The sequence below is a fragment of the Nannospalax galili genome, unplaced genomic scaffold (assembly GCF_000622305.1).
Source record: "Nannospalax galili isolate Female #2095 unplaced genomic scaffold, S.galili_v1.0 scaffold683, whole genome shotgun sequence".
Taxonomy (NCBI): Eukaryota; Metazoa; Chordata; class Mammalia; order Rodentia; family Spalacidae; genus Nannospalax; species Nannospalax galili.
In genome coordinates this window covers 834,829-853,655 of record NW_008349093.1, presented here as the reverse complement: position 1 = coordinate 853,655, position 18,827 = coordinate 834,829, and the positions used below count along the sequence as shown (strand labels likewise).

General features: G+C 42.2%; 1 protein-coding gene across 1 annotated transcript in view; it reads left to right on the top strand.

Annotated features, from left to right (window-relative positions):
* The window catches only part of Alk (ALK receptor tyrosine kinase), a 790,272-nt gene that overhangs the window by 265,860 nt on the left and 505,585 nt on the right, over positions 1–18,827 (top strand). Inside the window, exon 3 of the mRNA XM_008846481.1 lies at positions 9,727–9,891. Within this exon, the coding sequence (XP_008844703.1) occupies positions 9,727–9,891 (165 nt within the window). The remainder of the gene's footprint in view (positions 1–9,726; positions 9,892–18,827) is intronic.

Here is an 18,827-nt window from a genome sequence, read left to right as displayed (position 1 = left end):
TCACACCCTCCTCTCTGGCTCTCTTTTTGTAAAAACACACACACACACACACACACACACACACACACACACATACACACACAAAATGCATATTTCCTTAAAAAACCGCAAGATCATTGAACTAGAAGTCCAACCTGAGCTCCCATGTCAGTTCTCTCACTTTTCCAGACTCAATCCTATTACAAACTGAGAAGTCTGAACTTATTAATTTAGAATACCTGCAATGTTTAATTACATTCAGTATTCTGTTCTGAGGTGAAGAGCAGAATCTTGTTTTTCTGTCTCTAGCACTGGCCACAGGTAAATGAGAGTTAAGCTTTCTATGCCTGTCTCCCACCGTTGAGTGCATTCAGGCACATGCACCTCCCCCTTCCAAGGCTGTGTTTATGTAATTGATTGATTGAAGGAGACTTGGCCCTTCTCTGCAGCTTGATTATAAGTGAAACAGATGTCTTGAATTGGGTGATTGGTTCCCAGATGCATTCTAAGGAGCAGGATGATGGGAAGGAAGTGGATGCTTTCAAATTTTGGGGCCCCATGACAAATGAGTAGTGGGTGTGAGCGAGGGGTGGACTGGGGCCAGGTTTGGTACTTAGTGTTATGAAGTGAGTGGCCAGATGTTGCTGGCAGCTGGTGGATTAATACCAAAGGTGACTGGTGGGCCAGATACCCCTTCAGGAGATCATCCAGGAAGAAGAATTAGCAGTCTTCACTCATCCAAGCCCAGGATGGATGTGAGGACTTCTAAGATCCTGCTGACCAGCTGGCTGGAGTCACACTAGACCACTTGCTTTGCCCACCTTCTCAAAGGGGGCAATAAGTTTCAGTATGGTGCAGATAAAACAAAACTGAAATAATTTTATTTCACCACTTCATTTTTCCAGTCAGGAAACTGAGCTCTATACAGATGACTTGCATGAAGTTGCATGATCTCACTTAAGAGCTTCCAGAGCAAGTACTGAGCGAGGACCACATACTCATTGCTGTTGATTTTACCCCTCTGACTGCAACAAGGTCTTTACAGAGCCTGGCCTTCAATACTAAACCTCCAGTGCTACTGATGACCACTCCCTGTCCTAATTTACTTTCTATTGCTGAGATAAAATACTAACCAAAAACAAATAGGGGATGAAAGGGTTTATTTGGCTTACATGCCCTGATCATACTCTTAAGTGTGGAGGGAAGCCAGGGCAGGAACTCAAGCAGAGACCACGACAGAATGCTCCTAACTGACTTGTCTTCTCCTCTGACTTGTGCTCAGACTGCTTCCTTTTCTTTTTTTAATAATTTATTGAGAACGTCATATAGACATATAAGCATATAAGGTGTTTTGATCAATCCATGCCCACTCCCTCCCCTCCAACTCCTCCCATATCTCCCCATCACTTTTTTCTGATAACTTCATGTGCTCTTTCTTCTTTTTTGCTACTCTCACATTCCCCCCCTCTGAAGAGGTAACCCTAAAATCTTTTAAGGATTAGATAAGAGCTCCCAAATATTTTCAACATTTTTGGCCTTTGGAACAGAGTATGTTGCTAAAAAGTCGAAGGACATTTTGACTTTTAGCCAAGGAACTGGCTACTTTTCTTTGGGGTCTTTTTACCCTAACTGCCTATCCAATTCCTGCCTCCTATTCTTATCACACCATCCTCTGAAGAGGTTACTCAACTTGTGGATAGGGAATCAAGATGCAGACTGCTCTGGCTTCTTCCATACTGAACAGGGACACAGGGTGGGGCAACTGGGGTACCCCTTCAGTGGGTCTATCTAAAAGACTCCCAAATTATGTATCACTCATCTGTAGGGGGAAAAGAAAGTCCTTGACTGGTGAATAGGAGATGTGAAGGTGAAGAAAAGGCAAGAGTAATTAGCATTACAAGTTCCAGACAGGGATCTAGAAAAAAAGTCAGAACAGGGTAAATTTCAAATGTTTGTATGAGAGTCCATTGGAATTTCTTGACGAAAGCTTCCAAAAGCATCCCTCTATTGGGTTCCTCCTCATTTTTCTTTTGTCTTCCAAGGCTGGACTCGAGAGTGATGGATTCCGTATTTGCTTTCAGGTATTTTGATAGCTGTTGGAATGGTTAGAATCAATATCAGTTCCTCTCAAAGGCTTCTAGATCGAGAGAGAAAACAAATTTGGCCATCATTTTAGAACAATAACAGGCTGTCTCCCTTAGCTATAGGTGAGCACTACAGTATCACAGACCAAGATTTGAAGTCTTACATCTGAGCAGCACTTTCTGGTTAGGAACAAAATTTCTGATTAGGAACAAAATCATCAATGAGAAATAATTGTCTAAGTAACTTTTTATATGGACTTAAGCCTAATGTCTGGGAAGTGTAATCCACTGAAGTCTTAAAGAAATATACTGATGACTTTACTCTTTGGTTGTACTTTCCTTTTGGGGTGTTTAAAAACCTTAAAGTTCACCGTTATACTTTCCTTTTGGGTGTTTAAGACCATAAAGTTGGCCCAAATAAATCGATTTATTTTTACACTTAAAGTCATTTGAGGATCTGATCCTCGGGGGTCACATGAATTGGGAGGAAGGTCCTTCTCGACCATGTCTGGCTTCGCTTGGAAGCATGAATCAGATGCTTCCTCGGTGTTGACCCTCTTCTTTGTAGACTGGACACTGGTTCAAGTCCACCTGGTGGGGTCTCCACGGCCTCCTTGATCAAGAACACAGGCGACTCATCACAGTTACAGGAGATTTTGAGAGATGTTCATAGTCCCCTGGAGGTTGACCTTGGAGGGCAAGGAGCAAAAACTGTCCTTATGTCCCTCTGAACAAATTACTATAGGCCTCAAAATATGGCTGTTAAACATCCAAGAAGTTTAGTTCCACCAGTCTGGTAGTTTTAATTACCATGTGCTATGTAGATAAAGCTTGGGTAAAAAACCAAATGTTCTCAGATAAACCTTGACTACATATATATTTTGCTCCTTAAATTATCTGACTGAACTATGACCTTAAAAATTTTAAGATTATGTGTATGTTATTTTTGTCTCATCCTTTATAGGACATAAAAAGCCCACACAGACCTTCATCACTTCCTTAGGCTTTCTCATTTTTTCTGTGTATTTTGGAAAATATCTCCATTCCCATATCCTTTTAACATATTTTACATTCTCATTTTCTTTTTTTAATAGTTATGAGACATAATAATATTGACAAATAAATTTTCCATCTGTTGTGAGAGACCATGTGTGATTAGGGCCAAATTACACATAGTTGGCTGGGAAGAGTGGCTGGATACTCCAGTGAGGGTCCAATGACCCCACTTGCTCCTCCTTTAATGAAGGAGCACAACCACAACAAGCCCACTTGTGACTGTTTTCTTATGCAACCCAGGACCACCTGTCCAGGGGTAGCACAAAGCACAGTGGGCTGGGCACTCTCATATCATGCATCAAGAAAATTCCTCACAGACATGCCCACAGGCTGATCCAGTAGAGGAAATTCCCCAATTGAGATTCCTCTTCCTAGGTGTGTCAAGTTGACAACCAAAGCCAACCATGACAGCCCCCACCTGAAGAACAGCTGCAATGATGACCAATATGAACTAAGGTCAACCTGGTATGTACACACCAGGTACTCAATGTATGCTTATTGCATTTAATGGTTTTTATGATAATTTCATGATAGAGTCTATGCTTTAATCTTCACTTTGTTGATGGAAAGACTGAACTACAAAGATAGCAGATGGTTTTCCTTGAAATACATGGCTGGAAAATGGCAAAGCTTTCACCTTGCCTGGCCTGACCTCAGGCAGAATATACACTCCTAATGACTCTTGCTGTACCTCCCCAATCACCTTAGTATCTCCAGCACCCAATGTGTTGACATAAAAACAGGGAGAGAGCCAGTGGTCCTTGAGTTCTCCAAGACCAAGTCAGCTCAGTTCATCCCTAGGTTCCTGGAGATAAATTTGTAGGCAGTGAGGCACCAAGGGAAGTATCTGCATCCTGGAGACCAAGGTAGCAAAACATCTACCCTGTAGCTAAGAAAGTGTGTCCAAGGATGGGGAGATGGCTGAGTGGTTAAGCACTTGCTACACAAGCATAAGGATCACAGTTAGGATCCCTATAACCTGCATAAATGTCGGGTTGGCATGGCTGCCCACCTGTAAAAAGGTAGAGACATGGGATCGCTAGAGCAAGCTGTCTAGCATAACTAGTTATGCCTGCTTTTCTGGGTTTGATTGAGAGCCCCTGCTAAATTGAGTAAGGTGGAAGAATGAATGAGGATGATTACTGACATCAACATCAGGCTGCCACATGCACAAGTACCCACAAGAACCCATATGCATGTGAATCCACACACATGCCCACACACATGCAAACATACATGCATGCACATACTATATACAAAATGGAAAATAATGAAAGCAATTCTATGTGAGCTCGTATGAGATATTATTTTTTAAATCATTGTCATCATTCATGCCAACATGCTAACCCATGTCTATGTGGTTAAAAGAATTGTCCCAAACCACAAGATTAACTGGAACAGTGCTGGGAGACTTTCTAGGAACTCTCTAGTGATCTTTCCTCTTACATCCCAGTCCAGGGCTTTCCTTCTTTCCAGCCTCACCATAGCTTCTGGCCTATGAACAGACCTCACCAGCAGAGAGCTTCTAGAAACCATCAAAGAGCAGTTTATTGGCAAAAGAGTGGGTTCAGTATGAGAACCCTAAAAGCCTTCTTGGAGATAAGTTGAGCCATCCAATCATTGGGAGATATTTGAAATGTAGCCATGTGTGGTTTTGCCAGCTTATTAGAGAAAAAAAGTAACAGTGGACATTTGAGAAATTTTGTAATTGTTTAAGTTACTGCAGTGTTTGTTACTAATAGCATTGAGTAATAATAATAAAAATCACAGAGCTAAGAATTGGATTTTAGTACTATTTCTGCAACCCAGTGTAGATTCTTCGGTGAAATCCCTAATTCCACTTGGCTTCAGTTTTGCATCTCATGGACTACACGGTCCCTGATAAGTCTTCAGGTCTACAACTGTGATGTTCTCACAGATCCTATGGGGGAAAGGGGACCTTGGCTTGTGCCTCAAGACTGGCAAAGCTGAGAGAGTTCCCATGAGCTGGGTACAGTCCAGAAGGACCAGCAGTGTTTTGAGAATGCTAGTTTGTTAGGCTTTGCTTAATCCATTGTACTTCACATACAGATGCTTCTAAAGGCCAACAGTAAGAGCACTGCCACATATACCTGACACTTCCTGTGTAGGTTTCCCTATATCCACCCAGGAGGAGCTGTGGCTGTGGGGTTGTGGAATCCCTGAGCTCCAGAGACGAAGAGTGTGACAGAGGATGGATGCTCCTTCTCTTCAAGTATCAAAAGCAGAAATCCAACAGCCCTGCTGGAGTCCTTCAGCTACTGTGTACAGGACCTAGAACCATCCCGAATGCCCTACCAAAGACTACAACTTGATGCTCCTCTCAGCAGGCAGACAATTTCTAGAAGTTTCCATTATCTCTCCTCCATGAGGAAAGTGATAAGAAAGTCCAGTAGCATGTAGCAATGATTGATTACAGCTGCATGATCAGCAGTTTGGAAAAGTGTCTCCTTTTCTCAGTTATCATCCCATATTCTTCTCCCCTTTCAAAAATTCACTGTCCTCATTGCTGTTTTTCAATGGTCAGCTTCTCAAGACCAAGTTGGTTATATGCAGTAAGGCTGAGATCTCTGGAGCCTTCTGAAAGTCACAGTCACTGCAAAAATGGGCCTGACACTGAGAAAAATAGGTCTGTCCCATGAGGATGTGCAGAAGTCTTTGCAGACATGAAGTTTGCAGAGTTTAGGTCACAGAATAGCTATCTTCATAGTGTTCGTGATGTATTTGTTACTGTTCACTATGACCAAATACTTTACAAGAAGTAATGTAATGGAAGAAGAACTTATTTTGGTTCATGCTTTTAGAAGGATACAGTTCATCACAGAGGGGAAGGTGAAGCAATGGGGGCATGAGGTGACTGGTCACATGTTGTTCCTGTCATAATGCAGAGAGAGACTACGGTGATCCGTTTGCTTTCTCCTTTCCATTCAGTCCAGGACCTTGGCTTCTGGTGCTGCCCACATTCAGTGTGGGTCTTTTCCTCTTAGTTATCTCCTTTAATATATGGCCTTGGGTTTTCAACCTGAAGCTGTGGTGAGGTGATGGAAAACACTGAATTTGTAGCATACTCCAGCTCTGAGTCTCATTCTAGCTTTCCCTCGAGGTATTTTATCATCTTTGCACAAGCAAATTGTCTGAGACTCAGTTTCCTCATCTTTAGACATCATCCAGTTATAGTTTTTCTCTGATTAATATGATGGTAGAAGAATGTACTTAGCATGCTCCCTGCAGATAGCCTGAGACACTCAGTGGGTATGGTTTCCCACCTCTTTCCTTGGCTGTGGGCCTACCTCTGCCATTGGACGCCTGAAGGCTGAGTACCTCACTGAATCGCTTGATCCCCTGAGTTTTTTTTCTGTGAAAAAGACACTATAACCCCTGCCTCATAGATCTGAGTCAGAAGAGAGCAAAAGAAAGGGCTTCAAGAAGCACCCTATACATAGAATCTTTGAAAAGACCCAAGGGAAAGGAGGTTTGACCTGGAATTAGAGAAAATAAGCCCTAGGTGTTATTGCCCAAATATATGGAAGATAGTTTAGGAGGGGGGGAAATTGTTTTTCAGTGTTTTATAAAAAATTAAATCAGGGGACTGGAGAGATGACTTGGTGCTTAAGACCACTGACTGCTATTGCAGAGGTCCTGGGTTCAGTTCCCAGCACCCACCTGGCAGCTAATACCTGTTCTTAACTCCAGTTCCAGGGGATCCAACACCCACTTCTGGCCTCTGCAGGTTTTCTCACATGGAGTGTACTTACATGCAGGCGAAACACTCATACATATAAAATTAAAAATTTAAAAAGAAATTAAATCAGAATGTAGAAAAATCCAATTCAGTTTCACCTAAAAAGCGCAGTTATATTAACTCCATTCCTATTTAAAGCCAGGGAGTACAGCTTTGATAGCTAAAGGGAAGCCTGCCTCCAAGCAAGAATTTCCAAACAAACTCATCTGATGATGGGGCATTTGCACAGCATGTTTCATTAGGCAGGGTCTTACCCAAACATAGGCGATTATCACACCCTCCAGAAACCAGAAATGCCAAGATTGATGGTGCTCAGTGCTGGGACTTCGTATTCTGTAATGTGTTTGCCTGATATGCACACAAGCGCATTTGCTAGACAGTATCTGATCTGGCATAGTATACCTCTGTCTCAAATATAAATAGGATATCTTTATTTGGAGGGGAAGAGATGAGATAGAAGATAGTTACAGAAGCTGAAGTTTGGGGAAAGGTATCATTCATTATCAGTGTGGGTTGAGGTGGCTGGTTGCTTTCTCTCCCATCTTCCCACTTGACCCCTCATTAATATGAGTGGATCTTTTGAGGCCCTCTTTACAGAAGCCATGTGTGATGGACATGCTTTTCGTTTTTAGGGTCATTTTGTTATTGTGAGGTACCAAATATACATCCAGTTTTCTTCTGGTATTCTGCTACCAAAGCAAGTTACCCGACAAGCTAATGTTAAAGATTAGGGAACTAAGGATAAAGTTCCATTGGTACAGTGCTTGCCTGGAATGCACAAAGCCCTGGGATCTATCATTAATGCCACATAAACCAGGAGTGGTAGCATATACCTACAATCCCAACATTCAAGTGGAGGGAGGAAGATCAAGGTCATCCTCAGCTACACAGAAAGTTGGAAACCAATTTAGGTTATCTGAGACCCCTTTTCTAAAAGAAAGGACGAAAAAGAGGAAGCAAGAGAGAAAAGAAGAAGGAAGGAAGGAAGGAGCGAGGGAGGGAGGGAAGGAGGGAGGGAGGGAAGGAGGGAGGGAAGGAAGGAAGGAAGGAAGGAATGAAGGAAATATTAAGACAACCATGGATTCCTAGATACCAACTATATAGCAACATTGTAGCTTCCAGAGGCAGCTGGAATATCCTCAGGGCCAATAAGGTGCAAAGGCAGTAAGTGGTATGTCAACATAAAGAAAGCACCATCTCGGGTGTTCAGCTTGCCATTATAAAGGTGAATTGTCTGCATCACCAAAGGGCGAGTGGTATTAACCTTAGGACCAGAGAATGCAGATCCCGGAGAGCCACGGGAGAACATAAATCTCTATGGCCCAGAAGCAGAAAGATACTTAATAGAAGTATAATTGAAGGATTTTTTTTTTCTCTTCAAACTCAGATAGTTTGGCTAGTGTCAATGGGAATTATTTCACTCCCACTCTGGGGAAGGGCCAGCTGCCCATGGACATGATTAAAAGACCATCCAACTACTGGCTGCTTGCACCAGAATCAGCCTGACATCCCTGCTGCATTCTAAAATCCCAGCACTGGGCTTGTCTTGGATATGGAGGAAGCAGTGGCCGCAGAAGCAGCTGTTAAAAAGCACCAATGTTAATTGGGAGTTAGCACCCATTAACACTGCAAAACAGATTGATTTATCAAATGAGCCAGAACGCTTCTAAGAGCAAGGACTTTAGAATCTTACAAAAGTTAAATCAAGGTAGAACTTTGGGAAACATCTTGTCAGGATCTTCTCTCTGAGGGATTTGAGACCCAGAAAGGGTAAGTGACTTACAGAAGGTCACCAGGAAACCAGTAGCAGAGCTGGAGCCCAGATTTCACTAGGTGCTTATTTCTAGAATCATCTAGTCTATAGAAACTTTGTTTTACCAGCAAAGAAAACCAAGTCTACATATGAGAAGAGGCTGTCGCATCCTAGACCCAAATGTATTGCCTGTAGCCCTTGTCCAGTCTTCTGTCCTTTCTATTACTGCATCTCTTTCTGCCTAGCATGGTGGCTAAGCAGAGATGGTAAGTACCAGGTGGATGAATGAGTTACACATAAGCTCTCCCTCTGTGAATCCATATCAGCGTTGAGAAACTTCCATGTGCAAAGTGCTTCAGTCATGTGAGTAAAGAAGGGAAAAGAGAAGCCAAGAGGCCCGTGTATCCTGAACGTAAGGCAAGTACTGGATGCTTAGAATGATGACTTCCCCAGAGAAGTCCACAGGAAAACACCACTGTCCCACCACTGTGTCCTGCCGTATGTCTCCATACCTAGTGGCATCCCTTGTCTTTCTCCAGGACAGAGTAAACCTGGATCGACACACAGCACTGTCCTTGCTGGCTGGTACAGAGGTAGAGGGAGAGATGATGCCAGGCTGGCAAAGCAGGGCTTGGGGCAAAATATGAGTTTCTTTGGCCTGTGACTTCTCAGTCAATCAGGCAGGGCCTGCCTAGAAATTCTCCTAAGCACCAAGTTCTTAAGGCAAGCTTGGGAGGAACATATTAGCACTGCCAATGAATAGGGGAGGGGAAAATTGAAGGTCAGTGAACTGGGAAATACTAAAGGCAGATTCAGATGCAGATATAACTTGCTCAAGAAGGCTCTGCTCACCTTCCCTGAGGACCTCTCACTGTCACTGGGAGAGATAGCAAGCTTAGCTGTTCACTGTCCCACAATGTGAGTTACAGAAAGGGCATAGTTTCTTCTCTTTGTCCCATTTTCAGCAACATGAAGCCTGGCCATGGATGGAATTGCCAGGTAGAGACTGTTCATGAGGTCAAGGCTGGCCTCCTGAGGTGCAACAACCACGTTTGGTCAGCAGCTTGTTCCACTGACCCTTGGTATCATTTCAGGTCTGGAGTGCAGCTTTGACTTCCCTTGTGAACTGGAATACTCTCCTCCATTGCATAATCATGGGAACCAGAGCTGGTCCTGGCGTCGTGTGCCCTCTGAGGAGGCGTCGCAGATGGACTTGTTGGATGGGCCAGAGGCAGAGCATTCTAAAGAGATGCCCAGAGGTAAGGGGAGAGGCCACTGAATGGTGTCCTGAGTGGGCCAGGACCAGTGTTGGGTACCTATTTCCTTTGAAACAAAGGAGCCTTCCCACACTTACTGTGCCTTATCACCTTGGAAATCTATCTTGAATATCTGTTCTCCTCTGTGACTTCTTGACCTTTGCATAAGGGAACATGTGAGTCTAATTTTAAGCTGAATCCATCCTTTTACTGTTACTAAATAAAGAAATAAGATTTTAAAACTCTTCCATTTAGATTTCCAAAGTAAGATATTGAAGAAGACATTGATCTATTTGTCTGTCTGGAATCAGGTTGCCAAGGAAAGTATAAGTCACTCAGTTAAAAGTGAGTTTCTGAAGAACAATAAATAAAATTTTAGTATGTCTCAGGTGATATATGTACCATACATATAGCAAAAACTATTCCAACTGTACTGAAAACTTCAAATGTGTTCTGCATTTTTATTTGATAAATCCACCAGTCTTAACTGGGAAGGTGCTGTACAATTGGGTTAAATGTTTGTTTCAAAGTCATTCATGAATATTCAGACTGCATGCTTATTTTGCACGGTGCTTTCCAGTAGTCCTGACCTGTTTATGAACATCACCTTCTGAATTTTCAAGACCCAAAGAGTAGATTCTGAATAAGTTTTGGTATTTGTGGAATTTTTATAGAGAGATGTGAAAACATTAAGCCACAGTCCAGTCTTTAGGTCTTTCTATCCAGGGAAAACCATGGGACTTCCAATTCCCTAGATCCAGAAGCACTATTGACCCTGAGTTGGCAGATTTGGTTTCCGGCTTTTAAGAAGTAATGAGCGAAATGGAAATGGGTGTACTGAATATTAGCAGTACTTAGCATCTAACACTGTCTTGTTGGATTCAGAATCTGTGAAGAACAAAGAGCAATGAGAAAGTTAGGACTCAGAGAAGGGGAGTGACGGGCCCAAGATCACACAGTTATCACTTGCATGTCCAGGTCTAGATGCCTGCCATCATGAATCTCAGACAGGGGAACTTTCTACCACATTATACTTCTATTTCTATAGCAAAAGCCATGGCTATAGTTTGCTCTGAGGCCAAGTTCATGAGAATGGTTATCTCGGACTCATACATCTACACAGTTTACCAGGGACAGGGCTTAGGTAGGCTGATGGGAGTTGCACAGAAATGATTGATGCTCTTGAATTTGTATTTTGCAATGGCCTTGAATCTTCTTGTCACAAGAGAACTGTGAGGTTTTTCCTTTCTACGTATTCTCCTGAGCTAGCTTTTCTACTTTTATGACTCTCTTGAGATTGCTTGAAGTTGATTTCTATTTTAAGCTGCCCTCACTTGGATGCTGGTGTCTGGTGTGTAATGTATGTATGCATTTGTAGGTGAGTAGCTCTTAACCCAATAATACATAAGAAGCTTAAAAAGAAATTATAAGAAGTACTTAACTCCATAACCTAAGATTCTGAGTCCAGAGATAAGAGAGGGGGTCTAGAAAGTTGTATATTTTAGCTTGTTATTATGACATCTAACATGTAAAAAAACACAGTGATAACATGTGTACATAGATAAAAGATGAAAATCAAACAAACACCCATTTTCTCACCACCAAGCATGAGGACTTGAATATTGTCAGCCCTTTTGCAGCCTCCTGTTCCCTCTCAGACCACAGACATCTCTCCACCCTCAGAGGTAACCAGTCTCCTGCATTATTTGTTAATCATTCATTGATCTTTCTTTGTGACCTTACCACCTATGTTTATGGCCCCTACACAAAGTATTGATTAGGTCTGCAAACTTTTAATATATATGGAGTCATCCTATCACTTTGTAATTTTTCCATTTTGATACACATAACTGTGGTTCACTGTTTTGATGTTCTATTCAACCCATTACATGATTCTCCTCTCTCCTGTCGTTGGGCATTTGGATCATCTCCAGGATTTTGCAGTTACCAATGGCATTACAGTACGCATTTTTGCACATCTTTTGGTTCACCTGTCTAAGAGTCTCTGCATAGCATAGAGCCAAGGTGGGATTACTGCAGTTGATGCAGCTTCCATTTCATTAAGTAATGCCGATCTATTTTCCCCGCACTCCCAGTCATGATATATTAGTATTTCACTTTGTGACTTTTGTCCTCTCTAATAATTGATATTGTCAGACTTTGTCATTTTTGTCCATCTAGTATATGAGATATAGTATTTCATTGCAGTTCCAAAGTCCATAAGAATTATTTTAATTTTTTGGTGTGTATGTTTACATGTTCATGTGTGTTTGTGAGTAGGCATACAGTGGTGTGTGCATGTATGTAGAGACCTAAGGTATATATCAGGTGTCTTTTCTCAATTGCTTTTTACCTTATTTTTTAAGATTTATTTTATTTTTATCTGTGTGCATGTGTCTCTGTGTACCTGTGTTTGTGTGTGTATATGTGTCTATGTGAGTGAATGGGCACATATGTGTACCAGTACCCACAGAGGCCAGAAGAGGGCATCAGACCCCTGGAGCTAGAGTTACAGGCAGTTGTGAGCCATCAGATATGGGCACTGGGAACTGAACTCCAGCCCTCTAAAAGGGCAGCAAGCACTCTTAACTGTTGATCCATCTCTCCAGTTCCTTCATTTTAATTTTTGAGACACCATCTCTCATCAGCAAGGCCCCAGGATTCTCCTATCTCTCCCTCTCCAGTGCTGGAATTTCAGGTGTGTGCTACTGCACCTGGTTTTTCTGTAGGAATCAAACTGAGGTCCTCATGCTTGTACAGGAAGTACTTTACCAACTGAGCCATCTCCTCAGTTCTCTGGAATTAAAAGAAAAAGTTTTAGTAAATTTCTCAGATGATTCTAAGTCATAGCTCTGATTGTTATTGGACCACCTTCCAGATTTTCTATTTATAGCTACTTCTGGAGATACCTCTGGATTATATATAACCTCTCAAAACTTTTAGTTTTTGGTCATTGTATTTTTTGAGACAGGGTCTCCTTGTAGCCCCAGCAGTCCTGGAACTCACTAATAGACCAGGGTGGTCTCAGTCTCACAGAGATTACCTCCAGTGTGCTGGGATTAAAGGCATGTGCCACTACACCCTGAGGTCGTTGTAGATTTTTTTAAAAAGATGTGTATTTTAGAGTCCGACTGGATCACAGTCCAATGAGATGGAGAACAAGTGGCAGCTGAGCTCTACATGAATTCCATTGACTTTGTGGAGTCAGACAGTATGAATTTGAAAGTTGGCACCTTTATAATTTTTTAAACAGTACCAATAATTTTGCACTGCCAACCTCTGACCTGCTTCTCCTTCTGCATCTTCTTCCTTATGATCTCTGGCCTGTGCAAGTTACACAGAGTGTATGAGTAAACGAAGAAGGAGATGAAGGAGGGAGGCAAAAATTCTTTAGTGTGGAAGCATAGTGATGCCTTTATGTTTTTATGAAGCCTGATCCCAAGGGTCAGCACATGCTCCAAATGCAAAACATCTCTTATTACACAGTCAGCCAAGATGGGAATATCCATTTTTAAAGTACACATTGTCAACTTCAATGTCTCTGAAAAGCTGTCGCTCTTACCATGTGGCAGTACACGGTACCCGTAAGGTACCACACACACAGCAGAGGCAGCTGTGCATACACCTGTCTGCTTCACCATGTTCCTCAGTGAATGAGCAGCTCCCAGCACAGTGGAGGGAATCTCCCCACTGTCAGACACATACACGTATCTCCTGTGGGACCAAATGAAGAGGTCTGTTCTCAAACAGCACTGGGCTGTCTTCCCCGTCACGACTGGGATTCTATCTCAGATCTTCCAGTAATGGGATTCTCATTACTTTTCAAGACAATTCATTATACCCTTATTCTCTGAAGTCGGGCTGTTCCTAATGGAGTAGGCTGATACAGTGACATCTTCTGCTCTTTAAAGAAAGGGGTGAAGGTGCAAGAGGAGAAAAGAACATGTCCACTCTGAAGCCATACTCCATCCTAAGTGCTCATCATTGGAGTCTCAGATTTTCTGCTATCGGCAGGCCGCATGCTTGCAGTGTTGATGCTGATGAGAAGGAATGGGCTGCCCTTTAGGGTGGTATAGTCACTGTTTGATCTTTTTTTAACTGAACATTTATTAGTTGGATGATATTTGGGCTCTGTTGCAATATTTCTTGTCAGGAATAAAGATGAACCAGAAAAAGGCAGAAAGATTATAGCAACCGTAGATAATGAACTCTAGGAGTATAAATTTTGAATGATTTTAATTTATGGCCACTGTAACTGAGAATAATATGGGACATATACTTCAGAGAAGCAAGATAATAAAAAGTGATCATTTTGATGGGACACAATATTTATAAATTAATAAAATCTTGAGGAATCATCAGGTTGGAACGTTCTGTGACTTTTCAAGGAGTGCCCAGGGCATGTTTTAATGTGGACTACTTCCGGTGTTTAGAGCATAGTCAAGGGAATACATTTTGCTTTATACAGCAAGAAGAGATTTTGGTCTCTAGTGTTAACATTGTCTTAAAAATGAAAGCCACTTTATCAGCCCCCCAAAAGCACCCTCCCCCACACCACACTTTTGTGCATACAAATGACGAAGAAACTTAGACACAAGTCTTTTCTGGGATTCTAAATCTCAGAGTTTTTGCTTTGTTTTATTTTATTTTGGGCAGACAGCTCAAATGGAAAACTGCTACTGAAATTCTGTTTTTCATAAAGGTGACTTAGTTCGCACAATGTTGAGACACACTGTCCTTAACCCTGGAACAGATAAGATGCTTCCAAACATGACAAGAGTTCTGTAACACCTGAATGGGAGCTGTACAGTCTTCCATTCTGTTTTTGCATGCTTATGTGCTCATTTCCTGTAACCCCTGTAGCAGATTCATGAAAAACTGGTTGACTTACAAAATCAAACCCAGAAATGACTTACAGAATTCTCTCCCAGGTACGGAAGCCAACAGTTGGAATTCGAGGCATCAGCAGGGCTCGTGCCTCCTGAACCTTCGGAAAGAGACCCCATTCCATGGCTCTCTCCTGCATCCTGGCATTAGTTGACAGTCTTGGGTATTCCTTGGCTTATAGATATATCACAGACATCTCTACCCACATTCTCCTAATGTTTGTCTCACACACAGAGATGCATCCTTGGATTTATGGCCCATCTTAAATCCACCATGATTTTATCTCAGGATCCTTAATTACATCTGCAAAAACCCTATTTCCATACAACTTCACTGTCATAGGTACTGGAAGTTGGAATTTGGCCATATCTTTTGAAGTCACTTTTCAAACTATTACAATTTGATATTTGTTCTCTGGTATCTAAGTTGGCATGTGGAGTCCGTGTATTTCTCTCTGCAGAAACTCACCTGTGGGGTGAGTTCTCAAGCCCTGAGGAAGTCCACTGAGGCAGATTTAGAAGAGCCCAGATTAGTACCAGCAATTCTATTTTGTTTGTTTGTTTTTTGAGACAAGATCTCCCTACAGACCCAGCTGACCCAGACCAGGCTCACAGAGATTCACCTGCCTCTGCCTTCTGAGTGCTGGGAATAAAAATATGAGCCACCACACCCAGCAGTACCAGCCTTTATCATTCTTCCTTCAATTCTTCCCTACCTCCAAGGGTTTGAGATAGTCTTAAAAGAAACCTGAGAAGCCTGTGGTGAGACATATCTGTATGCTCAGCGGTTTGGGAGACAGACAGGAGGATGGCAAGTTCCAGTCTAGCCAGAGCTACATAGTGAGATGCTGCTGCTGAATTTGTTAAGTAATTAAGACTGGTTATGAAGCTTAGTGGTAGAATGCTTGTCTACCATATCATATATAAGGCTCTGAGCTCATTGCAGAGAGGGAGGGAGGGAGGGGGGGAGAGAGAGAGAGAGAGAGAGAGAGAGAGACCCTGAAGAGAGAGAGAGAGAGAGAGAGAGAGAGAGAGAGAGAGAGAGAGACCCTGAATACCTGGCCAGTAGACTCCATCCCAGATGCGTCAGGAGCCAGAGCCACCAGAGCTCTGAGTGTTGCCCTGGTGGGGAAATTCTCTCAGGATACAGCTCCCCCTGCATCCCAGTCACTCAGGCTGCAGCTGGATAGCTGAGTTGCTCCAAATCACATGCTCTGTCTCTGGACTCTTTGGTTATGGATAAACACGAATAGTGAGAGTCTACATGCTCCCCTTTAACCAGAGAGGCTTAACATTAGCCATCCATTTCTGCCTTCAATCTCCATTTGCTGATTGACCAAGACCTCATGAATTAAGCCCCTCAGCCATTGATTCCTACATGTGAATGAGCTTGCTCTTTCTGGAGAGCCATGTTCAACATGTAGGCAAGGGGAAGAGGTGTCTTCAGTGGACAGGAACAGGCTGCAGGCAAAACGGAGATGAGAAAAGCTCAGATTTGGAGAAGCACAGTGCTTTATCCCCAGAGCACTGCCCTTGTTCCTGCCCTGCTAGTAGAATGTCCTCGTGCAAGCTGCAAGTCCAGCAGTTACAGACCACGGGGCTCAGAGGTCACCCTTATGGTCACCTGGTTAATGAGAGTCAATAATTGCACATTTCACTTTCTCTGTTTGAGAAGTCTTTTGCAAAACCTCTGGCTTTAGAAGAATGTTGAGACCGTAGCAGCAGTCAGGAGCGATAAGTTACCAGGAACAGGAATAAAAGAAAAAATGTAATAGGGATAACCAGTGATTTGCAGAGAGGAGGGCATCTGGATAGAACGATGTGCCTTTCTTTTCACTTGTTTCCAACTGGTGGTCCAAACTGGGCCAGTCCATACTAAGTGTCCACAGGTGGCAGTTCTTTCAAGCCTTCCTGGACTGGTATCTCAGTCTGCTGCTGTTTCTACTTCTCTAGACTTTGTTGTTTTCTATGCTTCATCATGATATAAAATTGTTTTTACTTCTGCTGTGAATACATTCTTGGATTTTATGTACATAGCTGTACAATACTATTAGCTACATTTAATTTCTTTCTTTGTAAGATGTAAAAAGAAATATAATTGTGGCCACACTTTGGAGCCCACTGCCTTGTATAAGTGGAAACAGACTTCTGGTCTGCTAAGGCATCTCATCCTGGCGCCACGTTACTGATGACTCTGTCCTTTCTTTCTCTAAGAAACCTCTTAGAGGACTCTCTCTGCTCACTTACCTCCTATAACCTGAACTGTACTGGCCAGGGACTTCTTCTCCCAAGAAGGCCCCACAGGCAGGTCTAGCTTTTCATGTCCTAAGTTTCAAAGATCTTCAATCTCTTTTCTCAGTAGCTGCATGGTTTGGGGGAGTGGGTAGGAAATAACTTCTGGGCTGAGTATTATTAACCATAACTCTCTCAAGGTATTTTTCTGTATATAAATTCTTCTACTTAAGGTATAGAATTACAACAAATATTTCCTATTGACTAATCTAAAAATTACCTTGATGCATGAAAGTGAAATGTGGAAATATTGCAAATGCCCAACAATAAATAAATAAAAATATTACATACCTAAAATATTATACTGCCATTAATTTATATTATAGAGATATATTTGTGGGGGCTGGAGAGATAACTCAGTGATTAAAAGTGAGAACTGCTCTTGTAGAAGACCAAGTTCATTTCCCAACACCCAAGCTGGGCGACTCACAACCTCCTATAACTCCAGCTCCAGAGGACCCCAGCACCTCTGGCCTCCACTTGCACTCACATATACACACCCTTACACAGACACAGACATATAGACACACAGACACAGACATACAGACACACACACACACACACACTAAAAACAATCAACAACAAAAAAGAAATACATGTAACAATCTAGGGAATTATTCAAGGCCTATCAGTAGGTTTTAAAAAACAGAAAAGCTTATATAATGTGTATGAGCTGTTTTTTAGATCAAAACCTTTACTTTCTGATAAAGAAAACGTCTGAAAGGAATCACACCAGCCTAGTGTAAACGTTTCATTTCCTCTATGTGCTATAGAGAGTTTTCAAGTTTGAGCCCATGTACTACATTACTTTTATAATAAAACATATAAAACATGTTGCTTTCTAATACAAGGAAATTGGTATTCTACTGGAAATTGCCTTGGACTTTTAAGGAAGACATATTCATTGTTTTATGCCACAATAGCACATATGACAGTGATCCTTGCTGGAGTAAGCTAGACGGCCAGACGGATGAGCTGGGCAATTTCTTCCCTGCCCATGGAGGGTACAGTGCATTGGCCACTGGCATCAGCTTACAATTTCAGAGCATCCCTACTCCCACCAATGTTGCTCAGTTTATGGGTGGGAAGAGATAATTGTGAAAATAAATGAGCAGGGTGGGCTCAGGAATATAGGGACCAAATAACAGCATTTAAACAGAGTGGCACAGACACTCTAACTTCATTTCAGCCCTTGTCATTGTGGACTTGCCAGAAAGGCTCTGGGTGGTCATTATTCCATTTGAGCAAGATTCCTACCAAGTGTAAGGTTGCTAGTTAGATGGGTAGCCTCTTGTCCCCACCTCTCTTCTGGAACTCACAACGAAAGGCCACATTAGTTGTCTGGTTTTATTTGCAAAACTATGTTGCCTCTTTTGCCTTCTAAAGTTCTCTTTGTGGGAAGGCATGGATTGTGAACATCTTATGAACCTTATGACCTTTCTTAATGGTACCATATAATTCTGTCCAGAAGGCAATGGAGAGTATGTTAGTTACTTTCCTCTTCATTGTGATAGAATATCTGTCAAGAAGTAACTTAAGGGAGTGAGAATTCATTTTGACTCACAGTATCCTAGTGGGGCAGGCATGCCAGAAGGACCAGCTCCTGTCAATAACAATGGGAGTTTGTTGTGACTTTTACATCTTAGTGAACTAGGAAGAAGAGATAGGAAGAAGATGGATAGATAGATGATTGATTGATGATAGATAGATGATAGATAGATAGATAGATAGATAGATAGATAGATAGATAGGATGAGGAGA